We start from the raw sequence: 23,840 nt of genomic DNA on the forward strand, positions 1-23,840 counted from the left end.
CAGACAGAACCTGACAACCTCACACATTCAACTTGGTATCGACTCTTGATAGAATGTGACGCTGAGATACAGGGACATTGGTTCTATTTATGCATCAAAAAATATGGTTTGTTTACATTACAAACATGGCATTTAAAGGGTTAAAATATTTGACAGTTATTGAGTGTTTGGTATTTTTGGTTCGTTTTTGTGTCACGTTAACACATTGTGCTGCCGTCGGTCCTCGACACTGTGAAGAGACCAGTAGATTCTGTGGATTTAGAAATGATCCTCTTAGAGTCTGCAAAGCCTGGCGTTTCTACTGACAGGCAGTGAATGCAGAAGCACCGTCCTACAGAGACAGAGACCACAACACAGCGCTGGCTTCTCATCTGTTGTTCCCAGTTTTAACTCATGTCGGTCTGTCTGACTGATACCAGCGAGGGTTAGTTTTGTCAAATTTTCACATATCGGTGCCAAAACTTAATCCTAAAATCTCAGATGATTTTCAGTTTCCAGTTGTTGCATCAACTGAGCGTCTGCCAGCGATGGAGAACTGTCTTATGTAAGCATTTAATCTGATTTTATAATATCTGATTACAGTTGATTCACAAGGAAAGAGTTTCAGATTCATAGTGGATATGAATGAATTATGTAAGAGAAACCAGACAAGGAGGTTACGTTCAATCTAATCTGTTACAGAGTACTAGTTAACCTAACTAGTAATTCATTTTACTAAATAATTAAAAAGCAGCGTAACTTATACATTTGATTTGTTTTCTTATAAATATTTAACCCATAAAGACCCAGTGGTGCTTTTGTGGCAGTTCCCAAATGATTTTTTTCTCTATATTTAACCTTTCGTAAGTGATTCTGAAGTGAAATGTGACTTTTTCAGCAAAGATGTCATTAACTGAACATATAAACAAGTGTCTCCATCCACTGTCATTGATCCAACTCCACGGGTTTTACTGGTGAATCAATGTTGTAGAAGATGACGGTGTTTCCACGGTAACTACAGAGCCTCTGAACATCCAAATGGGTCATATCTGATGACCATGAAAAGTTGACAAACTGCTTTTTACACCAATCATTTACATGGATTATTAAGATTAATGATCAATAGTTATTTAACATTTCAGATCAGTAGATGTTTTTAGTTGAAGGTGGATATTTGGGTCTTTATATGTTAAAATTGGTTGATTCAGTTTAGAGAAAAAGGCCAAACTAACTGATTATTACATTTACAGCCATGTTAATATGAACTATTGTTCTGAAAATGACTACATTCTGAGTTCTGCTTTTGATATTCAGAATTAGGCTGATATTGTTCTGGTTTCATGTTGATTCTTTGGACATGAAGTCTAGGTCCTCATTAACTCCAGGGGGATTTTAGTTCAAATATTTCAGCATTTTAGGTGATTTAGTCATGAATATAAAGGCTTTTCTATATTTCATTCCTTGTATATATAACATTTTCCTCAGGGGTGTCTCCATATCGTCCCTGTTTTCTCTGAAAAATTGATTTGATTGAAACATGAGAGATGATGCAAATTGAAACCAGACAAACAAACACTTAAAATTTGAGGGTTTACTACCAGAGGAACGGATCCCTCTGGTCTGAGGTTCCATGACAGAAATCCACTTAAAGATGACATCTCACACCAGAATGAGGGATGTATCAGCCGTTGTCAGTATCAGCTGTATTTTCTAATGCTTACCAGAATTTGATGATAGTAGATTTTTTAAGGCTGGTATAATAGTGATAAGGGATGCACTGATATGTGAGCTGGACACAATTTGCACTTTGTGTTATAAAACATCCTAATTAAACTATACAGACAAAAGTATTGGGACACATGTCTACAGCTGTAAATGTCCTGTTCATGCTGATTTAACATAAAAACATCAATATTTCCGTAAAGTTTAACGGGAGATTTTTCTTTCTAAGTGAGATGTGAAGAAAGTAGATGGTTAGTTGTGGAAGAAAATTATTATTTACAGTCCGAGCATGAAAAATATTGAAGAAATGTAGAGGTAGAACATTTAAAATCATAGTCATGGATTAAAAACAAAAAACAAAATCAATTTTGAGAGAAATTAAGTAAACACCATCTGAGGCATTTTGGAAGATTCAATTTAGATAACAGTTTAAACCAAACTAAACAATGCAATGATATGTATCCATATATAAAATTATATTATGACATTTGTTATTATTTTTTTTATCCCAGACCCGTTAGAAAAGAAACACCTGAATTCAACATGTCCACATACTTTTGTCCATGCCGTGAATATAACAGTACAATAATTATAGAATGTAATGAGAAGATGAGTACGGTCGAACCTAATGAAAACCTCAGGAGCTTCTCTTCATTCTTCGACCCACATCGTAGTGGTTTCATTGAGCCTTTTCCAGACTGAGATGGAGATGGACCATCTGATCCCAGAGGGCGGACGAGTATTGACCACAGGCCAAACCAAGAAACGCCGTCAGGAGCAAAGGCAGCTCGCCGTGGGTGGATCGATTCCCAGGGAAAAGGCCTTCATCTGTGCACAGACATTCATCAGAGCGGCGTGAACGCACAGATGTATTTATGGCTTGGACAATAGTGATGGATGATGATGCCGTTTGTGTGGCGTTTGAGGTGCTTGTGTAAATCTCAGCGGTGTCGTACCCTGGCGTCGGTCCACGCCGCTTGCTGCCAGTGTGGGGTTGTAATGGCGAGGCCTTTCGCCATGGATCTGTGGTCCACAGCAGGTGGGCGGGGTCAGCCTCCAAAGCAGCTTTAGTCACACAGCGAGGAGCTTTGACGGACGCTGAACACCAAAATCGGTCACTCACAAATGGACTCAGTCAGTAAATACGGGAGAAGCAGGGGATAATTTACATTTTATATTAGAGATGTGAGATAAATCCTAATTTTTCAGTGTTAGTGATGATTTTTTTTTCTGTGTAAACCCAAGTCAAAGCACGAGCCAATAGAAATTCAATTTTATCAGCATGAGTGTTTAATACTTTTAAGATGGTTGTGTTTCTGGCGCCACATTCCTGTGTTCAGCATCATTCAAATCACCATAACTCCTGAATCCTTTATGCTAGTGAGAAAAGCTGAATACCATCTGCAAGTTGAGATTCAGAGCTTCCTATTGCTTTATAACACATTAGGGTAGAGGCCTGCACTGGCTGAGGGGGAGGGGTGGAATTGGATGGAGCAGAGAGCAGCATGGTGCAGTCAGTGAGAGGAACATGGAAGATTTTTATTACTTTTAGCAGCATTTTAGTGAGGTTTCAGTCATGTTTTAGCAGTGAATTCTTGTAAATAATTGTATATAATAGTGATAGTGCTGTTTTGAAGTGTTTTTGTTTCGCATTTAATTCACTGTTTTCATCTTTATTTTTCTGGTTTGTATAGTTCATTGATAGTTGTATTTTAGCTGTAAATAAATGTATCTATATTTATCTACATATACACATTTATATATACAGGGTAGGGAAGCAAAATTTACAACATTTTGAGGCAGGGATTGAAAGACTGTATGACCAATTAGTTTATTGAAAGTCATGAAAATTTATTTGCCACAAGAAAATTTACATAATAGAAAATGTTTTTATTCTATGTGTCCTCCTCCTTTCTCAATAACTGCCTTCACACGCTTCCTGAAACTTGTGCAAGTGTTCCTCAAATATTGGGGTGACAACTTCTCCCATTCTTCTTTAATAGTATCTTCCAGACTTTCTCATAATAGTTTTGCTCATAGTCATTCTCTTCTTTCCATTATAAACAGTCTTTATGGACACTCCAACTATTTTTGAAATCTCCTTTGGTGTGACGAGTGCATTCAGCAAATCACACACTCTTTGACGTTTGCTTTCCTGATTACTCATATGGGCAAAAGTTTCTGAAAAGGTATGGATAATAGTGTTAGGTATGATTATGACATCAGTATATGTTTGGTTTCAAAACAATTGACGTAGTGCCTGCTGAGAAAAAACAACTAAATGTTCATTGTAAATTTTGCTTCCCCACCCCGTGTGTGTGTATAAATATATATATATTTATATATATATAAAATATGTATATGTAAATCTATATGCAGAGAGCTCGTCAGGTCAGAAAGAGATGCAGTGTCTGTAAAATTTATCAGATGATGGATGTTTTTGTCAGTGAAATGAGGGGCTCTGTCTACAACTAGATAGAAAGTGAACAGAGACTGTTACACAGGATAAAAATGACTAGAAATAACTAAAAATAAGAAGATGGAACATGGACACAGAATGATTTAGACAAACTAACATAATGAGCACATGTAAAATAATTGAAAATTAATATCTGTAATCACAAAGTTTCATTATGCACATTTATAGTTTTTATAATAAATATTTTTAAGAAATTAAAGTCAGTTTTTTGTTGTTTTTTGGGTTTTTTTTTACGTTTTTGCTATTGCACACTGTTTTAAGCATTTTTAAAGCATATTTTCTGACAGTTTTATTGCAAAAAACACAAAGAAATCTAGGTGGCCTGTTGTTGCCCAAAAATGGTTAATACTTCGACTTTGCCATTGAGTTCTGACACACTTTCTAATGGAGTGAAATATTAAACCAGTTTATGTATTTTTGCTGTGATATTTTTAGTGATTAATTGGTCTCTGAGCTGTTGTTATTAGACAGAAGAATTCTTGCCTGGTATCAGTGCTATTTTGGTCACAGCTGCAACTTTGTGTTTCTTTATTTTGTTGTGTTGTTATTTATCCCCTGTTCAACAAATAAATCATTATAAATATAAAAATAGTTCCTATTTTTAAGTCTTTCAGCCCTTATTCACATAACTTAACACACAAAATCCTTTAATATATATATATATATATATATATATATATATATATATATATATATATATATATATATATAAAATATAATCGGGCAGATAAATATCAGCCACTTTTCCTCAAGTTAGTGAAGAGTTTGGTTGCTGTTGTGTCAAAAATGCAAAAAAAAAAAAAAAAAAAAAAGGATCAAATAATAGACGAATCCCACTTCTAAAAAGCGTTTCAGGTTAATATGAGGACTTTTCTCTAAATAGTTGTATAGAAATCTCAGGAGAGGTTCTCTGTTTCTTCAGTTTACAGCCACAAAGAAAGTAGACTGGTTTAATGTATCAGGAAATAGTAAGAAATAATCACCATGTCATTACTTATTTGACAAAAATGAAGTCAAAATGTAGAAGCAGTCTGTGAAAGATGAAGAACATCACATGGTTCAGCAGCTTGGTTTAATTTTAGAGCCTGATAAGGACCAGATGTGTTTTATTATTCTATAGAATTATAAGAGGATGCACTTTAAGAACGGAACATACAGTCTTCAGAGAAACACTTACAAATCCATGTTTTCTCTGAGTCATTACCATGGTTTCTTAGTTTGATATGATGTGATTTTCTGATGCTTGGTTATTTGTTGTGACCAGGTGACTGTTGTGTGTGATGCGCTTGATCATATCCGAGGCCTGAGGCGGCGTTTGTTCAATCGTCTCTTTGGGCCGTAGATACAAACAGTCAAGTGATGCCTTCATGACCCTCTGCTTCTCAGTGCATGATATGTGAGCAACAGAACTTCACCACGAAACACGAGTCCTCACAGTCGTACTAGCAGGAATAAAACAGTGATTGGTTTTCACTATTTTATGGTCGAATTCAACAGCTTTCAAGAAATGCACTGATTCCAACACGGTTCATGTTGATTCCATGAACTTTGTTTTACTAAATGTCTCCACAAAACTGACTCCAAGGCCCAATCCCAATTCACCCCTTGGCCCTTGCACTTGGCACTACACCTTGAACCGGAGTTGCAAGGGGTAAGGGTTGAAACATTCCCCTATGAAATGGGACAACCCTTCACGACCTGTTACATCATCAGTAGTCATCGATGGCGCTATAAACAGATACGACAACTTTGTTTCTGAAAGAATTCATATGCTGTCAGCAGCTGTAACCGTCTCTGTTCCATGGGCTTTGGGCATCTTGTTACGGCTATGAACCGCTAACTGCAGAAATGTGATCTATAACACACTGAAACAGCATTAAACGGTCGATCAAATTAAGTTGTTTATGTAGAAAATACATAGATTTGTGTGTTTCTTTCGTCACACTGCTGCACTTTTGTACTTTGTTTACCTCCATCTTGCCGATGATTCGATCAAAATAATGGGAAATTTGTCATACCCCTCTGATTGTAGTGTAGTCCAGAAAAATCTCCGTTTCGAGGGCTCCGCCTTAGGTCTTCTCCTCCTACTCATCGAGAATCCGGACACCCCTACCCCTTCATGTGAACGTGCAAAATAGAGGGGTAGGGATAAGGGGTAAATTGGAATTGGGCCCAAATGTGTCCAAAGTGTCAGATAAACCCATGTTGTCCAACCTGTGGACACCATGGATAATACTGGACGTAACAGACTCAGAGGCTTTAATCTGTAATGAAGGTGTAGTTCAGTTTTAAACTTGTGTTACCTTAAGTGTTGGTTGTGGTTGTTGAAGTGTATTCTTTCCATGATGTGGATTTGTCCATAACACCGGTCTGGTCTGGTCTGGTCTGGTCTGGACTGGACTGGACTGGACCGGTCTGTCTCCCGAAGGTATCGGTGCTGACCTCTATCTACTGCAGGTCATACACTGATTTATACATCTGGATTTGATGATTCAGGTGCAGCTTCATCACACAAACAAATAATAAACATTAGTAAAATGGGCTGAGACGCCATCGATGAATAATCTGTACATATTCAATGAACACACAGATTCACACAAACCACAGTTTAGAAAATATAGACTTTTGAAAGAGTTTTTAACCCTCAATATTTTTGTCAGAAAGTTGCACTTCTCTACATCTCACCTTTCCTTAGTGATTTATCACCATTTATTGTAATATTATCCTCTGTATTCAATGAAGAGCAGGTGTTTTCTTATGTTTAATCTACTGACCACAGAACTAACATAAAATAACATAACATGAAAGTTCACAGTAATTTCAAAGGTTATTAACAAAAGACACTGAAGCACAAGTAACTTTTTGAGTAAATGAACATAAAAATAAGCATGTACAACCACTGTCGTTTATCAAACTACACGGGTTTTATTGATGAATCACTTTCCACGAAGTGTCTGAACGTCCAAATGAGACACGAGATGCTTCAAGAAAGAAGGATCCTGAGGAGTTCAAGTTACTAAATATTTTAGAGATATAGATCCTGTCAGACACCAGCAACTGTTTAGACCTTTGAAGGTTTTAGAAATCTGTGTTTCTGCATCTTAAAACACTGTTTACATGTGGACCAGATGCACAAATGTTGAGAAAAAATGTGTTTTGCAAAATATCCGCATTAGTGTGGAATAAGAAAAATGTATGACCCACACAAATATACCCACAGTCACGCAAAGTCATCTGAATCTGAATACTTTATTAGTCCCAGGGGAAAATTATTGTGTGTTACAGTTGCTCCATTCAAGTATAAAAAGTCGCAGGAAAGAATTTATCAATAGAACAAAAAGAAAAAAGAAATATACATGTTTATAGCTATATATGTCTGTGTGTGTTTAGATAATAAAATATACAGTAAATATACATATATACATGTTAAAACACTGTATTAGGACACAATAAACACTCTTTAACCTGAGCCAAGAAACTAAGAGTTTTAGCTTTTTTACATTAAATAACTGTCATGATCGGAAACAGCACTTTATTCAGATACATTATTTATTTATTTTTTATGAAATATCTAAGTATGCAAATTGGGTTCCTATAGGTTTCTACAAGTTAAATTTAAGACTACTTAGAACAGAATTTATTGTCTATTTCATGGCCATACTGGGAAAAATTTGTGACTCCTAGAATATAGGAAAACGTATTTACAAATATATTTACATCAACAGAGATTGAATATTTTGCTGTTTACAGAACTGAATGCTCTGAGATCATTTCTCACTGGGGGGCTGCAAAGTTAGCGATAATTGGTTCCTAATTTCAGTATAAATTGTCGGGTCAGAACAGGTGAAACCGAGTTGACTAACGTTACTTTCTCTCTAGTTTGGACATTTAACAGACACATTTAAACACTACAGCAAACAAGTTTATGGCAATATAACTTAAGACCTCACATATCAAATTTAATACCTATTAAGACTTTTTTTAGGTATTAAATGCAGATTTGTATATTCAAGACTTTTAAGACTTTTTAAGACCCTGTGTTTGAACCCTGACAACTAATTATGAGTAAAGCTGTGAAACTCTTGTCCCCTACAGAGGACAAAAATACATTGCTGAGTCTCAAGAGAATATGGAACAAACACATTTATGATTACGATACAATTTGAGATGTTAGTAGTGCAGAGAATATCTAAATTCACTGATAGAGAAGGTTTTCATGGACTAGTGTGTATGTATTTACTAAAGGCCTGTCCCTGCTGAAGTGGAATGCATTAAAGTGTCTCCTCAGTTTCAGAATTCTGTAAAATGCTGCATCTAACAATAACTACGTCCTGAGGCATCGAGTGGTGAGATAATATTTCCAGAACTGCCTCTTGTGAACCTCATACTGTTATCGCTTTACATTCAGAATAAAAAAGCACTGAGAGACATGCAAAGAAAAGTCAGATGTGGTTATTTTGACACGTGCTTCATTTGGAGCATGGGTGTCAAACTCATGTTAGCTCAGGGGACACATAACAGCCCAGTATGATCTAAAAATACTAAATTAAAATTAGGCTATAAAATGAAAATGTTTACATCCACAAGCCGTCTTTTAAAAAATGTGAATGACATGAACAACCTGAAATGTCTAAAGAAAAATAAGTGCAATTTTAACAATATATTGCCTCAGTTTATCATTTACACATGAGCATTAGACCTTTCAGATCACAGTGGGTCTATAAATACACAAAACATTTCATAACAGACTGAATATTAGTCAAATTACACTTTTTTAAAAAAAAGACATTTCATGTTCTTCATATTTGTTCAGGTTATTCACATTCTCTGTGAAAGGATAGTTTGTAAATGTAAATGTTTTCATGTAATTTTCCTTTTTTTCCATTAAAACAATGAGAACTATTTGTAGTTGTCATTATTTATTGATTATTATGATAGTATTTTACTGGTCTGACCCACTGGAGATCACATTGGTCTGTATGTGAAACCTGAACTAAAATGTAAATAACATGAATAAACATGAATAACCTGACATTTCTTAAGAAAAATAAGTGGTTGTTCACATTATTTGTGTTATTTTAAAAAAAATAGTTTGAAGATGGAAACATTTTCATGGTGTAATTTTACTTTTTTTACTCTAAAACAAAAAGAAAAATGTTGTAGTTGTCATTATTTATGATAGTGTTTTACTAGTCCGACCCACTGGAGATCATATTGGACTGTACGTGGAAGTTGAACTCAAATGTGAATAACACGAACAAACATGAATAACCTGACATTTCTTAAGAAAAATAAGTGGTTGTTCACATTATTCATGTTATTTTAAAAGATAGTTTGAAGATGTAAACATTTTCATGATGTAATTTTACTTTTTTCCCTCTAAAACAAAAAGAAAAATTTTGTAGTTGTCATTATTTATCGATTATTATGATAGTATTTTACTGGTCTGACCCACTGGAGATTACATTGGTCTGTACGTGGAACCTGAACTAAAATGTTAATAACACGAACAAACATAAATAATCTGAAATGTCTTAAGAAAAATAAGTGAAATTTGAATGATTTCGACACCGCTGATTCTTAACATCCTCAGTGTAATTTTTGCATTTCACAAATACACCCCAGGACCGGAATGGAGCCTTCGGGGGGCCAGTTTTGGTCCGTGGGCCGTATGATTGACACCCCTGATTTCTCGTGTTCTGCATGTTCTAATACTGATCATATCTCCACTATCTGTTCAGTCCCTTCTGTGACATGACATCGACTGAACGGTTTTCATTTTTAATAGTACCAAGTACACGTCGACCTCGCAGACACAGGCGTCATTGTCACGCCGTCGTACGTCCATGAATAGCAGCGATGTTACAGCGCAGACCGGTGTTTCCTTCACAATCTGCCTCTTTCTCCGTCTTCCTCGCCCCCCGCGGTGTCATGCGGGTACTTTATACCCTCGGCTTTGGACGCCGTTGTATAACCTGCCGTTGTATTGTGGCGTCTTGGCCCGGTGGACTTCAGCCCTGTTACGTAACTTCTGTTCTGCACCACTGGACGGATCTCAGCATTCATGTCACTGTCACCAGCCTTTGTGTTATAAATAGTCGACTTTCACATTATGATAAAGAGGCATTTTACGCCTCGCTTTTGTTTGATACATGAATGGTCTAAATGTTAGTGTTTGGCAGTTAATTCCAGATGAGATGGATGATAGTTAATTATTTAGCAGGACAGAAGAAGTTACAGAAGCGTTTAAAGTTTTAATTGAAAATCTGTTTTGGAAATGTCACTTGTCTTTATTGATACTCTAGATTTATTATTGAACTCGAAGGTTACCTTTGGCATTTAGGTTTTCTACAGCATGATTTTGATCTTTATTTCTCATCTCTTAAAACTTTGATTTTGTTTGCATTTTTAATTTCTCTAGCGATTTTTATCACAAGAAACATTTTTTTTTTTTATCAGTCAGTATCAATAATTATCATGATAAAAAGTCAAATTCTTGTTTTGTTGGAGTTTAAAAGCCTGTTTTCTGGTCCTGAGTGAAAAACAAAGAAACCAGATGGCTATTTTTGGTTTTAATTACTTTGAAAAAAACAAAACAAAATTAAATAATTTGTCTAGATGAGAATGACACGAAAGATGCAATAAGTAGAAAATTATTTACATTACAAAATAAGATTTATCAAGACAAAAATGTACCTTAGTGCCAGGTTATGTGATTTAATATTCATTTTGTTGATTTTCTTGAATGTTGTGAAGCTAAAAAATGTACATTCCAAGAAATGTAATTACCATAATATAAAAATATATCACAACAATGGCTGTTTTTCTGCACAGCCACTGTAACTGATACATATAAATATTAATGTCTTTTAACATTAAGAGATTGAAAACACTGTTCTCACATGGAAAGATTAAGTTTATTTTACTACATAACACCAATGTGTCATCAGCGTACGTAGAGTAAAACCCTGATTTATTCAATGTTTTTTTTTTCTCAGTACATCCATCTTGGTCCATTTGTTTGTGGTATCAGTTTGTTATGAAATGGTGAATTAGTAGTTGTGTTTATTTTGTGACATTGAAGGCATCACAAAGCAGTGTTCTATGCAAAACATTGAGATTTTCAGCATGATTTCGACTGCTTCATGTTGGTTAATTGTTCTTCAGCAGAAGCATCTTGGTTTGTTATTACTGATAAATTCCTCAAATTCACACATTATTTTAAAGCCATGAAACTCAACTAAAAACTGTTAAAGATTTTGTTATCGTGTCCTCTTTATTTCAGATTCATCGATTTAATGATTTGCCTTAGATTGATGCCATGCTAGTGAGGAAAACTGGTTTAAGTCAAGAGGATTGAAAGATAAGATAAGATAAAACTTTAAATGGGAAAATTCAGTTTGTCACAGCAGCTGAATAATACAGAGTGTAGGAGAGAAAAAGGGTAAAACACTACTATATAAACTATATCTACTATATACATAGAACTATGAACACCATAAAAACACACACAGAAAAAATAGTGATGTCCTTGCATATGGACACAAGATAGGAAAATAAAAATGTACACAATATTGAAAATGCACAAAAAAATCTGAGTTAAATGGTGTCTACAGGCAGAAATCAGTACATAATGTGAGCTCAGTTTGCATTTACTACATCCTCAAACTTCTTGACTGTCTTGAAGTTTAATCATGTGGCCCAAAAAGACAGAAACTGTACAAACTGTTTTCTTTATATTGTGGTTTTATCTTCATTCAAGCCCGAGCAATGCATCTTTAAGGTCTAAACGTCTTGCAAAGTCCTGCATTTTCCAGTCGTTATTATGTGCAACTGAAGATGACTGACTGTAAAAGTGTGTAAAGGACTACAGAGTCATAAATCATGCAGTTTTTTTTTTCCCCCACTTGTCGAAGCCTGTTGTTCATTTCACTCCCACATGCCGCCTCATGACAACCCACCACCAGAACATCTGAGGTCAGGGTTTCAGCCTCCGTACTCGGCCTGCCGCTGCTGTAAAACCCTGATCTATTACATGAAAAACGTCCCTACATCACATTAAACCAGATCACATGAGGTCTCCGAGGCTGCGAGCTCGTATATATTGATTTTCCTTCTTGCGACTGTGCCGTCGGAATCGGACTAATGAGGCAATCGGCAGCCGGGCCTCGTCTGATTCCTTATCGAGTCGGGAGTTTTTTCCTCATGCAGCGTTTTTATGCATTTACAGGTGGAACAGGCAGCAGATGCATGGATCGTTGTGTGGAGAACTGGAGGGTTTATGTGTTTTTAATGACTGTGGAGAAACTTGCAGTGTGTTTAATGTGTTTTCCTTCGAATAGCATTGAGCTGAATCCTACTAAAGACACAAGATACAGTAAAGAATATTTTTTGAGTCGTAAGATCTGTTTTTACAAAGACCAGGCTTTTATATTTTATGTGAAATTGTTAATTAAATGGCAGATTCCAGGGTAGGTGTGTCCATTTACTTGAGTACTGGGGCCACATTCAGCCCTGTTATGATTTCAAGTGGTTCGGACCAGTAAAATAATAACATAATGACCTATAAATAATGAAAACTCAAATTCTTTCTTTTTGTTTTACAGTGAAAAAAGTCTAATTACATCATGGAAATGTTTACATCTACAAGCTATCCTTTAAAAACTGTGAGTAACATGAACAACCTGAAATTTCTTATGAAAAATAAGTGCAATTTTAACAGTATTATGCATCATTTTCACATTTACATTACAATTGCAGATCACAGTGGATCTACAAATACACAAAACATTTAATCACAGGCAGAATATTGTCAAAATTGCACTTACTATTCTTTAGACATTTCAAGTTGTTCATTTTTGTTCATTTTATTCAGAAAGGATAGTTTGTAAATGTACATATTTTCCACTTAATTTTACTTTTTTACTTAAAAACACAGAGAAAAATCGTCAAAGTTGTCATTATTATAGGTTGTTTTATTATTTTACTGGTTTGAAACCACTTGAAATCATATTGTGGTACCTGAACTAAATGAGTTTAACATCCTTGATTGTTAATTTCTTTATTTTTACATTTATCCCACGGACCCAATTGGACCCTGTAGCAGCTGGTTTTGGCCCATGGGCCGTATGTTGGACGTCCCTGTTCTAGGGGATGGAGAACAGATGGATGAGGGGAGGGGGGGTTAGACTGACACATTCTGTTTTCCCAGGCGTTGCTGTTTCAGTTTATTTAATTTGAGACACATTTAAGATCAATTATAAACCTTTCATAAGCTTCTAAGACTTTTATCGGTGAATAAATCATATTTATGTAAAGAGTTCATTTGTGTCCCTGCCAAAACATTTGGCTGGGACTGTCAACTTGATGCCAGTGATGCTGCAGTAAAATATTTGTACCTCTTCTCATGAAATGATTGTGACAAAGTGATTTATTCTTGATGGATTAAGTTTAACTGGGACTCTGTGTGTGATCATTACACCTGGTCAAAGGCGATTAAATAGGAATAAAAACAGGAATGTGTCTTATTCCAACTTTATGGGCAACAGTGTATATATAAAATTAAAACTGCTCATAAATGTGTCTTATATTGCTTGTAATGGTGTCGGTGCCTGTTGTAGTTGTATTTCACCTTACAGTAAGTCATTAGTCATTTTATATTTATGGTCATTGGTTTGTTTTTTGTGGCCTCAGTGTGTGAACTGTGTAATACAGTAGTAGTGGGGACAATGTGTTTTCAGGATTTGCTGTTCTTGCTGATTTCATTCTGGCATTTCTTGCTGAACATCCTTTGTTATGCATCTTTGGTCTTTTTGTTTTATCTTTACTCTGCACTTTGTCACCGTTGTATGTTTTTTTCTTTCTCTGAAAAAACAAAAAACAAAAAACACATTAGCCTTAAGAGAGTTTTTTTCATGGAAATAACCATTTTAAAAGTAGGGTTGTCTATTATTCATGAAATAACAGTGAAGTAACGGTGTTTGTCTTCATCATTCTGCAGATTTGTTTTGTTTCTTTAAGCTATTTTTGTTCGGCTGACTTAAAAGTTACTTATAGTTCTGTGTGAAAGTCCTGGTCTGACATTAGATTTGTTGGGTTAGTAAAGTTCTAATGTATACATATATGCACTTGTCAGTCATTGTATTTAGATCCATTCTGTTATATGTGATGTACATACATCAGGAAAAACTACAGTTTCAGGTTAAAACAGCTTCTATAAACCAAAGTGGTTGTATTTAGTGTGATTTCCCTTTGCATTGAACATGTCTTGAAAAATCAGAAGTCAGAAATTGGGCTTCCTCAAACCTGTACACAGACACCATGATTGTGTAATTTGCACACTTTTAGTGTATTCCAGTGTATGTTTTGTGTATTTCTGCATAGTTTTGCATGGTTTTTTTGTATATTTTAGCGGCTTTAAGTATATTTTTGTGGAAAATAGTGTAGTTTAACATGTTTTTTAGTATAATTTAGTGAATTCTAGTGTATTTTCTGTAGATTTTTTGCATATTATTGTGTTTTGTATATTCCAGTTTAATGTATTTTTAGTGTATTCTTATGTGCCATTTTCTTGCATCTTCATGTTTAACATCTATGAGACTCATTGGACTGTTATTTATGTGAATGTAAAGTCTGAAATGTGATCAGACGCCTTGAAAAATGTTTTCAAAAGTCAGAAATTCAGCTTCCTTAAACCTATAGATACCATAATTGTGTAACTAGCATATTTTTTGCGTATGTTTTATGTATTTGAGCATATTTTTTGTACATTTTTGTGGATTTTAGCATTTTTTTGTACATTTTAGTGCATTTTTGTGGATTTCTGGGTATTTTAGTGTATTCTTACACACATTTGTCTTGCATTTTCCTTTATAATAACTACCAGATCCATTGGACTCATATTTATGTGAATGTAAGGTCTGAAAATTGACTAAAGACGCCCTGAAAAACATCTTAGAAAGTCAGAAACTCAGCTTCTTTACACCTGCAGATACACTAATACATTAGCGTGACTGAATTTGTGTTAACGATATTGTAACAATAGGTAGAAACACTTTAAAACAGTTAATTCAACCAGATTTCATTAATATAATGAAGATTTTCTGGCGCAAAAGTGAAGATAAATATCAAGAAGAACAGAAAATTTCCCTTTAAATATCAGTATCAGCTCATGACTGCAGTGCATCTGGGAATTTGTTCAGAATACTATGTACAGATGAAAGTACATGAATATTTTCTGCAGGATCATTTATTCTCTAAACAAGTCAAGTATTGACAACGTGTGGAGAATCTCAATGTTCAGATCATATGAATATTTCAGTGGAGATTCAGGCAAAAAACCTGCATCTGTAATAAATGGAGTTTCCTGAAGGATACAGTCGACCGCAGAGAAAAATAAAGTATCAGGGGGAAGGAGGAACCGACGGAGTGTGATTTATCAAAGCAAACACTGGAATATGCAGCCGGTATGGAGGCGCTGTGGTGTTCCACCAAGCTGCAGGAATCCAGAGGTTTAACAGAGTGAACAGATTCCAAACAGGCTGCTGACCTTCTGCAGAAGCGCTGAGGTCGACAGCATAAAACAGCCTCCATCCGACGGTGTAGCAGACCTCCGCCCACCTCAGTCCTACGGAAACACCACAGAGGACACTTTTAGAGGTCGATCCATGTGGCTTTAGTTCCTCAGGGTCGTTCGACTTATTCCCATTTATCCATTATTAGTTTGGTTTGTTGTTTTGTGGTTAAAATTTAAATGTTGATGCAGTATTAACTCAAACACTAAAATGCCTCCAAACTTATGAATGAATAAATGAGTTTGTTTTATTTCTGAGATACAAAAAGCACAATACAACCTTCAACAAAAGTAAATACCCCAAGCAAACTGGCAACATAAGACAAACGAAACAAAAAATAAAAAAGAAGTTTATACTATTATACAAATACTTAATAATAATAAAATTCACTCTATTCTTATTTTATGATGTATTGGTTTGTAGTTATCCCGCCCCCCCCGGAGGGGAGGCAAGGGGTATTGTTTTTGGTTTGGTTTGTCTGTTTGTTTGTTAACACTTTAGCAGCAAAACCATCAGTTGAATTTGTATCACATTGGGTTTATAGATTGCCAGTGACCCAGAAGACATCTGATTACATTTTGGGAAAAGTAGGTCAAAGCTAAATTTTTTTTTACCTAAATTTTTAAAATCTTATTTTATCTCCCATTTACTTATAATGGGCGAAATTTCAAATGTCTATAAAAACATCAGTTTTGTGTCAATTTACTTCAAACTTGGCACATATAAAGAGGCGATAGATATGTTGACATCAGCACACGCATAGACATGATGACATCAGCTGGATCGATGCCAAAATAAGCTACAATACGTGTGAGGGGCGGGGTTTGTTGTGCCTGGAACCACTTGTTCATATTGTTGCACTGATCAGAGTAGCATTCCTAATTTGATTGCACAAACAATGACAATAAAGTCTATTCTATTCTATTCTATTCTAACACAATTTTAGTGTTATTTACACATCGAAAAGGAGTGGGAAGAAGTAAATGCTTATTTAAACCACCCCTTTATTACAATACAACACACAAACCAACTCAAATTATATTAATACAACATGTATCTACATTAGTAATAATAATAATAATAATAATGGATTAGATTTATATAGTGCTTTTCAAGACACCCAAAGTGCTTTACATTATTGATCCATTATGATCCATCCACTATGTCTATATAAATCAATATAATGGTTATCATATATACAATTCTACATCATAATCCACTACATATGTGCTAAATATAAACCCATATAAATACAATAAACACAATTGACTATAATTTGTAACTATATGCAATTTTCCTTAAAATTTATACTACATATGACTCTCAATTATGTTTTCATATAACCCACAACTATATTAGTTTATATAAAAGCAGTATAAAAAACATATATAGTATATGTAAGTTCTGTTTAACAGAACACAACAGCATTTAACTTATTTACTATTTAAATCCGTACATAAACTCCATAGTGTTTGATAAAGTCATTTTTCAGTTGGTGTTGTTGTTCAACTGATAACCCACACACCAAGAGGAGGAGAGAAAGTTAGAGTTAAAATAAATAAATGCATTTATTGAGAAGTCAATCACAGAGAAACTCTGTAAGTGAAGTCTGATTAAACAAGAGAAAACTAAAGATTATATAGAACCAAATCCAACCCCTCAAACTATGATGTCATTCCTTACGTACATCGTACCACCCCATACTACTCCTTCTCTGCTCCGTGAAGAGGTCATGATGACCTCTCCACTCTAACCTTGCTTGGATCCAATCTGGAGTGCAGGCGCCATCCTCTATCTACACATTCAGACATTTAGGTGTTTGGGTTTTAACTCAAGGCAAGAACTCCGTTCCTGGGTTGGGGGTGTTACAGAGTGATAAACATCACACATAATGAATAATGACTCAGCATTAAAAGAAGATGTACTAACAGTATAAAATATAAAGAGTATAAAATATAAAAAGTAAATTTTTCCACCACATCAGCAGCAGCAGACTGTGGCGTTTAAAACAAAGTAATTCAACAGCATCTGAATCTGAGCCAAATTAAAGGCTCAGAGGAAAATTCATGAGCATCTAATGCCAGAAATGGAGCATAATGTTAAAAATATGGTTACATTAGCGTATAATCACTTTGAAATGTGAATCAGAATGAGTTATTTCTAGAGTAGCTCAGTAGATTTCTTCTCCTTCTGTCTCCTTTTTTGTGTTTTATAGCAGGTGGCATCCAGCCTTAAAGGGTGTATATATAGTATTTCTAGATCAAAACGACCTAAAATCATCATTAGTGTTTAGAGTAAGGAGCTGTGAAGTTCTGCCAAAGATGCCAATGTATTGGATTGTGGAGATATGACGTGTATCTCCAGCAGCAGGCCAGGGGATTTATGTGACCACTAGAGGGAGTAGCGAGTCACTCAAAGCCAAGTTGAAGATGAGAACCATTAAGAAACAACTGTCAGTCAAAGAAAAGAAGTGATAAAAATAAAAGCACTGGTTATTTGAACTGGACTCAGCTGAGTTTGATGCTGAAATGTCAGCGTTTCTTCTACATGGGTGAGTTTGATTCTGAGGCTTATGAAGGTATAAAGTTATTATGGGATGTTCTTATCTTTGCTAAGTTGCTGTTTGTTGATCCACGGTTCAGACTAAACTGACCGTTCTGACCTTGTTTGTTGGATTCCGATCAGATCTTTAGTTCAGCTATTGACAACATAAACCGAACAGAAAACAGAGGTGATTTGTGATTTTTCTGTGGCTGTTTTCAGTCTAAAAACAGAGCTAAGCTAACAGAGCTATAGTGTAAACTATCAGCGGAAGCAGCACATGAAGATTTTCAGACATAGTGTTATTTTGAGCAACTGTTAAAACAAGCGTCTATGAGTTTTAGTTTGAAGAACAAAACTTGATACCATAATACAGATGTGTGGAAACAATGAGTTTTATCCTTTATTCAGTGAATGATTCAGTCTGTGGATACATAGGGTGGATTCCTTAGTGGTTTTGGTTCTAAGTGTGTTCTGGTACCAGACTGACCCCTGTTGGTCAGAGTCTGGAACATTAATACAACATAGAACTACTTTAAAGGTGTGTTGCTGTCATGCTCATTGTTAAAGTGTGGTCCGAGACTGTTTTAGTGGCCATCGTTGGAGAAAAAGAGTGGGAGTAAGAGTTTTTATCTGCAACAAATACAAATAAAATTCAAATAAATGTAGGTTTTGTGTATTCCGTGTAAAAATTGGTCAAAGAAAACAGGAACGTATTAAGAATGTACTTGAATGTTTAGGCCGTAATGAATAAACAATGTGAAAATGTGCAATATATGTCCATGAATATTTCACATCAAATCTGTTCATACTGTGAGTTTACTGCAGTGACAGATGTCAACACTTATTTTTGTAGCATCTTCCAAATGATTTTTTCCTCTACATTTAGCCTTTCCTTATTATCCTCTGTAATTAGCTTTTTTTGTGAAAACTAGGTATTCTAACTATATTTAATTTACTGATCATGTAAATGTTCATGAAAGCTCACAGTAAAGTCAATGAAAGCTGCATGGATTACAAAGTGAACCTTTCATTTATTTACTAGGACGCCTAAAAAGGTCATATATAAAAATCCTGGATCAGCCACTGGAACACTGACCTCTGATACTGTTACAGATTTTCCAAGATAAAAAAGAAAAAAATAGACCAATGTTGACACACTGGGATCATCATCAGGTCACAGTATGATTCACATTCTGCTTCTTTCTTTCCACACAGAACTGAATTCAGGGCTTATCGAGATGTGAAACCGGCTAAAATGATCCGGGCTAAGTCCCAGTACCTGCCGCCGGACGAGAAGACCAGCCTAGAGACGAGTTATAGCGCAACGTTCAAGGGGACGCAAGCCCCTCTGCAGCCCGCTGACAACAAGGCCCAGGAGAGGAGGAGGATACGCAGCCTGTACAGCGAACCGTACATGGACGCCAGCAAACAGGTGAGGACGGCGTCCAGCAAACATACGAATAAGACGGTCAGGGAGGGCCGTAGACCGAGGACAGGTCTGCACTGGGGTGGACCAAGCATTCAGACCCTTTAGATCAGTAAAATCAGAATACTTTATTAATCCCATCAGAAATTATTTTGTGTTACAGTTACTCCGCGCAAGTATAATTAAAGTAGCAGAACATTTTTTAAAATACATTTATTTATTAATAGTATATATTTGTAGTATTTCAGTATTAGTTGGTATTTTTCTGTAGTGTCAGATACTCCCTCATGGAAAAAAATGCCCTATTGACTTCTATTATAACTAAGGGTGTGTATTGGCAAGAATCTGGCGATACGATACAAATCACAATCCCAGGATCCCGATACAATATATCACGATATATCATGATACTGTTAAAAAGGCAATTTTTTGTTTGTTTCTTTTTTTAAATGATTATTTCCTTGAAGAATTGAATTACACCAGAAATCTGCACAAATACTAAACACATTTTTATTTGATCCCAACAGGATCTGATGCTATATCACAAAATGTTCCTGTGTTAAAACTTAAATTATGTTTTACAGACATTACAGTTTAAGATGCTGTTCAAATGTTCATTTTCTATTAGTTCAGAACTAACATTATAATGTTATTTTTGTGCAATCCCAACAAAGGGACTACCATCTGCCTCTCAGACAGTAAAAAGTGTTTTTAGGATGCTTCAAATAACCATTATTTAATAAAACAGTGTTAAATAATAATAAATTAGATATAAACAATAAAGAAAACCAAAAAACAAAAATGAACCTCTGCCATATCTGGGTTTGAATAAATACCTAAAAATATCGATAGAGTACTTTTTAATATCAATACAGTATCATGAAATGAAATATCGTGATATATTGCAGAACTGATATTTTCTTACACCCCTAACTATAACCATATTTTTTAATCTCACTGCCTTTACACTATATAATCGTACATTCTCTAATGTCAGTATTTTACATATGATGATTTTATAGCCATGTACATTTTTGCCACAAAGGTAACCAGAGGACAGTAAATTAAGGGTTAATATCTTCAGTGGAATTTTTGCATTAAACAAATTCATCCCACGGGCCAGACTGGACCCTTAGGCGGCCTGGTTTTGGCCCGTGGGCCGTATGTTTGACACTTCTGTTTAACATCATAAATCAGCGGTTGTTAAGGAGTTTCCGGAGTCTCATGTCCACTGTCCAACGTCCTTAGGTTGACAGGTATAGCGTCCCGCGCTCTAAACCCAAAAAGTCCGGAGCCGCCGCCACAGGCCAGGGCAAAGCGTCGAAGAAAGCCAAAGATAAGCAGAGCGCGGCGCTGAGGGGCTCCAAGAAGAACACCTCGGAGAACCAGCCCGAGAACCGGCCGGCGGTGGGGGACAAGGAGAAAAGTAAAGAGATGAACAACAAACTGGCTGAGGCGAAAGAGTAAAAACCATTTAGCACTACTTCTACTTTTATTTCTTATTTTGGGGGAAAACAAACTGAGGCTGCAGGGTTTTTTTTTTTATTTTTAATTTTTTTTAAGATTCTCATTTTTTTGTTCTTACTTTCTTCTTCTTTCTTCCTCTGTTTCCTGCTCTTGTTCTGTCTTTTCTTTGCTCTTCCTCTCTCTCTACCTCTTGGCTACGTTTGTACAATAATAACACAATAAGATGTCGGGGTTTAGACATGACATTTCTCCTCCCACCTCACGCTATGTGTCAGATCTCTATAGTAACGAGTGGGCGTGAGCATCCTCTTCCTCCGCCCGCCCCGCTCTGCTCGCCTCCGTCTCTGGGTTGCCATGGCGACCGGCTGCCTGGCAAACTGACGGATGGCTGTTGTTTGCATGGGCTGACAAGCAACTCTGATGGGTTGGTTTAGATCAACTGAGCAGGTTGCTTTGTTGAGTTTATCAAGGATTTTATGTTTTTGTTTTGTTTTTGGAGAAGAGATAATCAAATTGACACTTTGGGTTAACCCATAAAGACCCAGTGCTACTTTTATGGCAGTTCCCAAAGGATTTTTTCACCCTATTTAAGTAATTTATCACCATTTATTATAATATTATCCATTGTGTTTTGCATTTTTCCAGTGAAATTCAGGTATTTTCCCGTATTTTATTCACTGATCATGTAGATGTTCATAAAAGCTCAGATTAAAGTTGAACGTTATTATATCAGAAACAGAGAAAACTGAAGAAAATATGACTTTTTCAGCAAAGATAGTCCATATTGGGACATAGTAGGTGACAATAATATACCTTAACCCTTAAAGACCCACAACTGTTTTTATAGTGACTTCTAAATAATTTTTTCTCTACATTTAACTTTTCTTCAATGCTTATTTTTAGTGTAAATCATGTATTTTCCTATATCTAATTCACTGATCATGTGGATGTTCATAAAAGCTCAGATTAAAGTTGAGGGTTATTATATCAAAAACAGAAAACTGAAAAAAATGTGACTTTTTCAGTAAAATATGTCATTAACTGAACATAAACCCAGTGTGTTCATCCACTGTCACTGATCCAACAAGGGTTTTATTAGTGAATCAATGTTGTAGAAGATGACGGCGTTTCCACGGTAACTACGGAGCCTCTGAAGGTCCAAATGGGTCATATCTGATGACCATGAAAAGATGACAAACTATTTACACCAATCATTTACATGAATTGATACGATTAGTGGATCAACAGGTATTAAACAGTTTAGATCAGTAGATGGTTTTAGTTGATGGTGAATCTTTGGGTCTTTATGGGTTAAAATATGGCGATTCAGTTTAGAGAAAAAGGCAAAACTAATTATTACATTTACAGCCTCGTTAATATTAACTATTGTTCTGAAAATGACTATAGTCTGAGTTCTGTTTTTGATATTAACCCGATATTATTCTGGTTTCATGAGGATTCTTTGGACTTGAAGTCTAGATCCTCATTAATTCCAGGGGGATTTTAACTTAAACACTTCAGCGTTTTAGGTGATTGAGCCATGAATATAAAGTATGAATATACATAACATTTTCCTCAGGAGTGTCTCCGTCTTTTCCCTGTTTACTCTGGGAAATTGATTTGATTGAAACATGAGATGATGCAAATTGAAACCAGACAAACACTTCAGATTTGAGGTTTTACCACCAGACACCAGGTGGATCAACAGGTATGAAACATTTCAGATCAGTGGATGCTTTAGGTCGATGGTGGATGTTTGGGTCTTTATGGGTTAAAAAGCAAAATATGTTCATCTGGAAATCTTTGATAAATGTCCTGCTTGGTTATAAATGAGTGTCTGATCCATTGCCTGCTTTGTACCTGCTCTGTTCATAAGGCTTAAAGTCTGTGCGGCATCATCATAATGCTCTGTTCAATGTGGTTTTGTAATTAGTGTCTCATTTTGTACAAAACTTTAAGGATTCTCCAAACACCTTTTCGTCCCAGTCATCATTTCATGTAAATCTGTCACATAAAGCGGTGTTTCAACTTATGCAAAGGCTATTTTCTAACATCCAGTTTGTTGCCAACGACCCATCTGGGGCGCATTAAACTGATTATGCATTAAAGAGCTGCCATTTGCATCGCATATGACGAGAGCTGCAACAGTTATGATGATATTTGACAACATTTGTTAGACTCAGAGAACAAGTTCAGTGGAGCTGAGAGGTTTGGTTTGGATTCTGTCAGTGATTTCACACTTCTGGTAGAAAAAACACAACTGGGTATGGCTGTTTCTTAACAAGAAAATACAAGAAATATGTGCACAAAAAAATTTAATTAAATGGGTTGTAAAGGTAAAAGTCAGTATTTAGTGTGACCTCTGACCCCATGACAAGAAGCAGCCGAAACAGTTAGAAACATCTGACGTGTTCAATTAAACCTGATTATTTTGTTGATTTTTGTTTAATTTGCTGATTGTTTTGTTCATTTTGTTGATTATTTTGATTTGCTTGATTTTTTTTCCTTTTTAAATTATTTTACTTTTTGTTCATTTTGTTGATTATGTTACTCATTTTGTTGATTATTTTGTTCATTTTGTTGATTTGCTTGATTTTTTTTTTCCTTTCTAGATTATTTTATGAGTTTTTGTTCATTTTGTTGATTATGT

The 23,840-nt window shown here is 35.4% G+C and overlaps 1 protein-coding gene and 1 long non-coding RNA gene across 6 annotated transcripts in view; one reads left to right on the plus strand and one right to left on the minus strand.

Moving 5' to 3' along the window:
- The window catches only part of map6a (microtubule-associated protein 6a), a 38,460-nt gene that overhangs the window by 9,681 nt on the left and 4,939 nt on the right, over positions 1-23,840 (plus strand). For all 5 annotated transcript variants that reach the window (XR_003937312.1, XM_030154400.1, XM_030154401.1 and 2 more), the window contains exons 2-3: positions 19,513-19,729; positions 20,972-21,186. Coding sequence is in view for 4 of the 5 variants with exons in the window: in XM_030154400.1 (XP_030010260.1) it covers positions 19,513-19,729; positions 20,972-21,186 (432 nt within the window). In the remaining variant the exon portion in view is untranslated. The remainder of the gene's footprint in view (positions 1-19,512; positions 19,730-20,971; positions 21,187-23,840) is intronic.
- On the minus strand, positions 1,455-22,459 carry LOC115433141 (uncharacterized). Its single transcript, XR_003937313.1, has 3 exons — positions 22,422-22,459; positions 16,030-16,032; positions 1,455-1,573 (listed from the first exon to the last, which is right to left on the minus strand). It is a non-coding gene; the product is annotated as an uncharacterized LOC115433141 (long non-coding RNA).

This window comes from Sphaeramia orbicularis, chromosome 14 (assembly GCF_902148855.1).
Source record: "Sphaeramia orbicularis chromosome 14, fSphaOr1.1, whole genome shotgun sequence".
Classification (NCBI taxonomy): Eukaryota; Metazoa; Chordata; class Actinopteri; order Kurtiformes; family Apogonidae; genus Sphaeramia; species Sphaeramia orbicularis.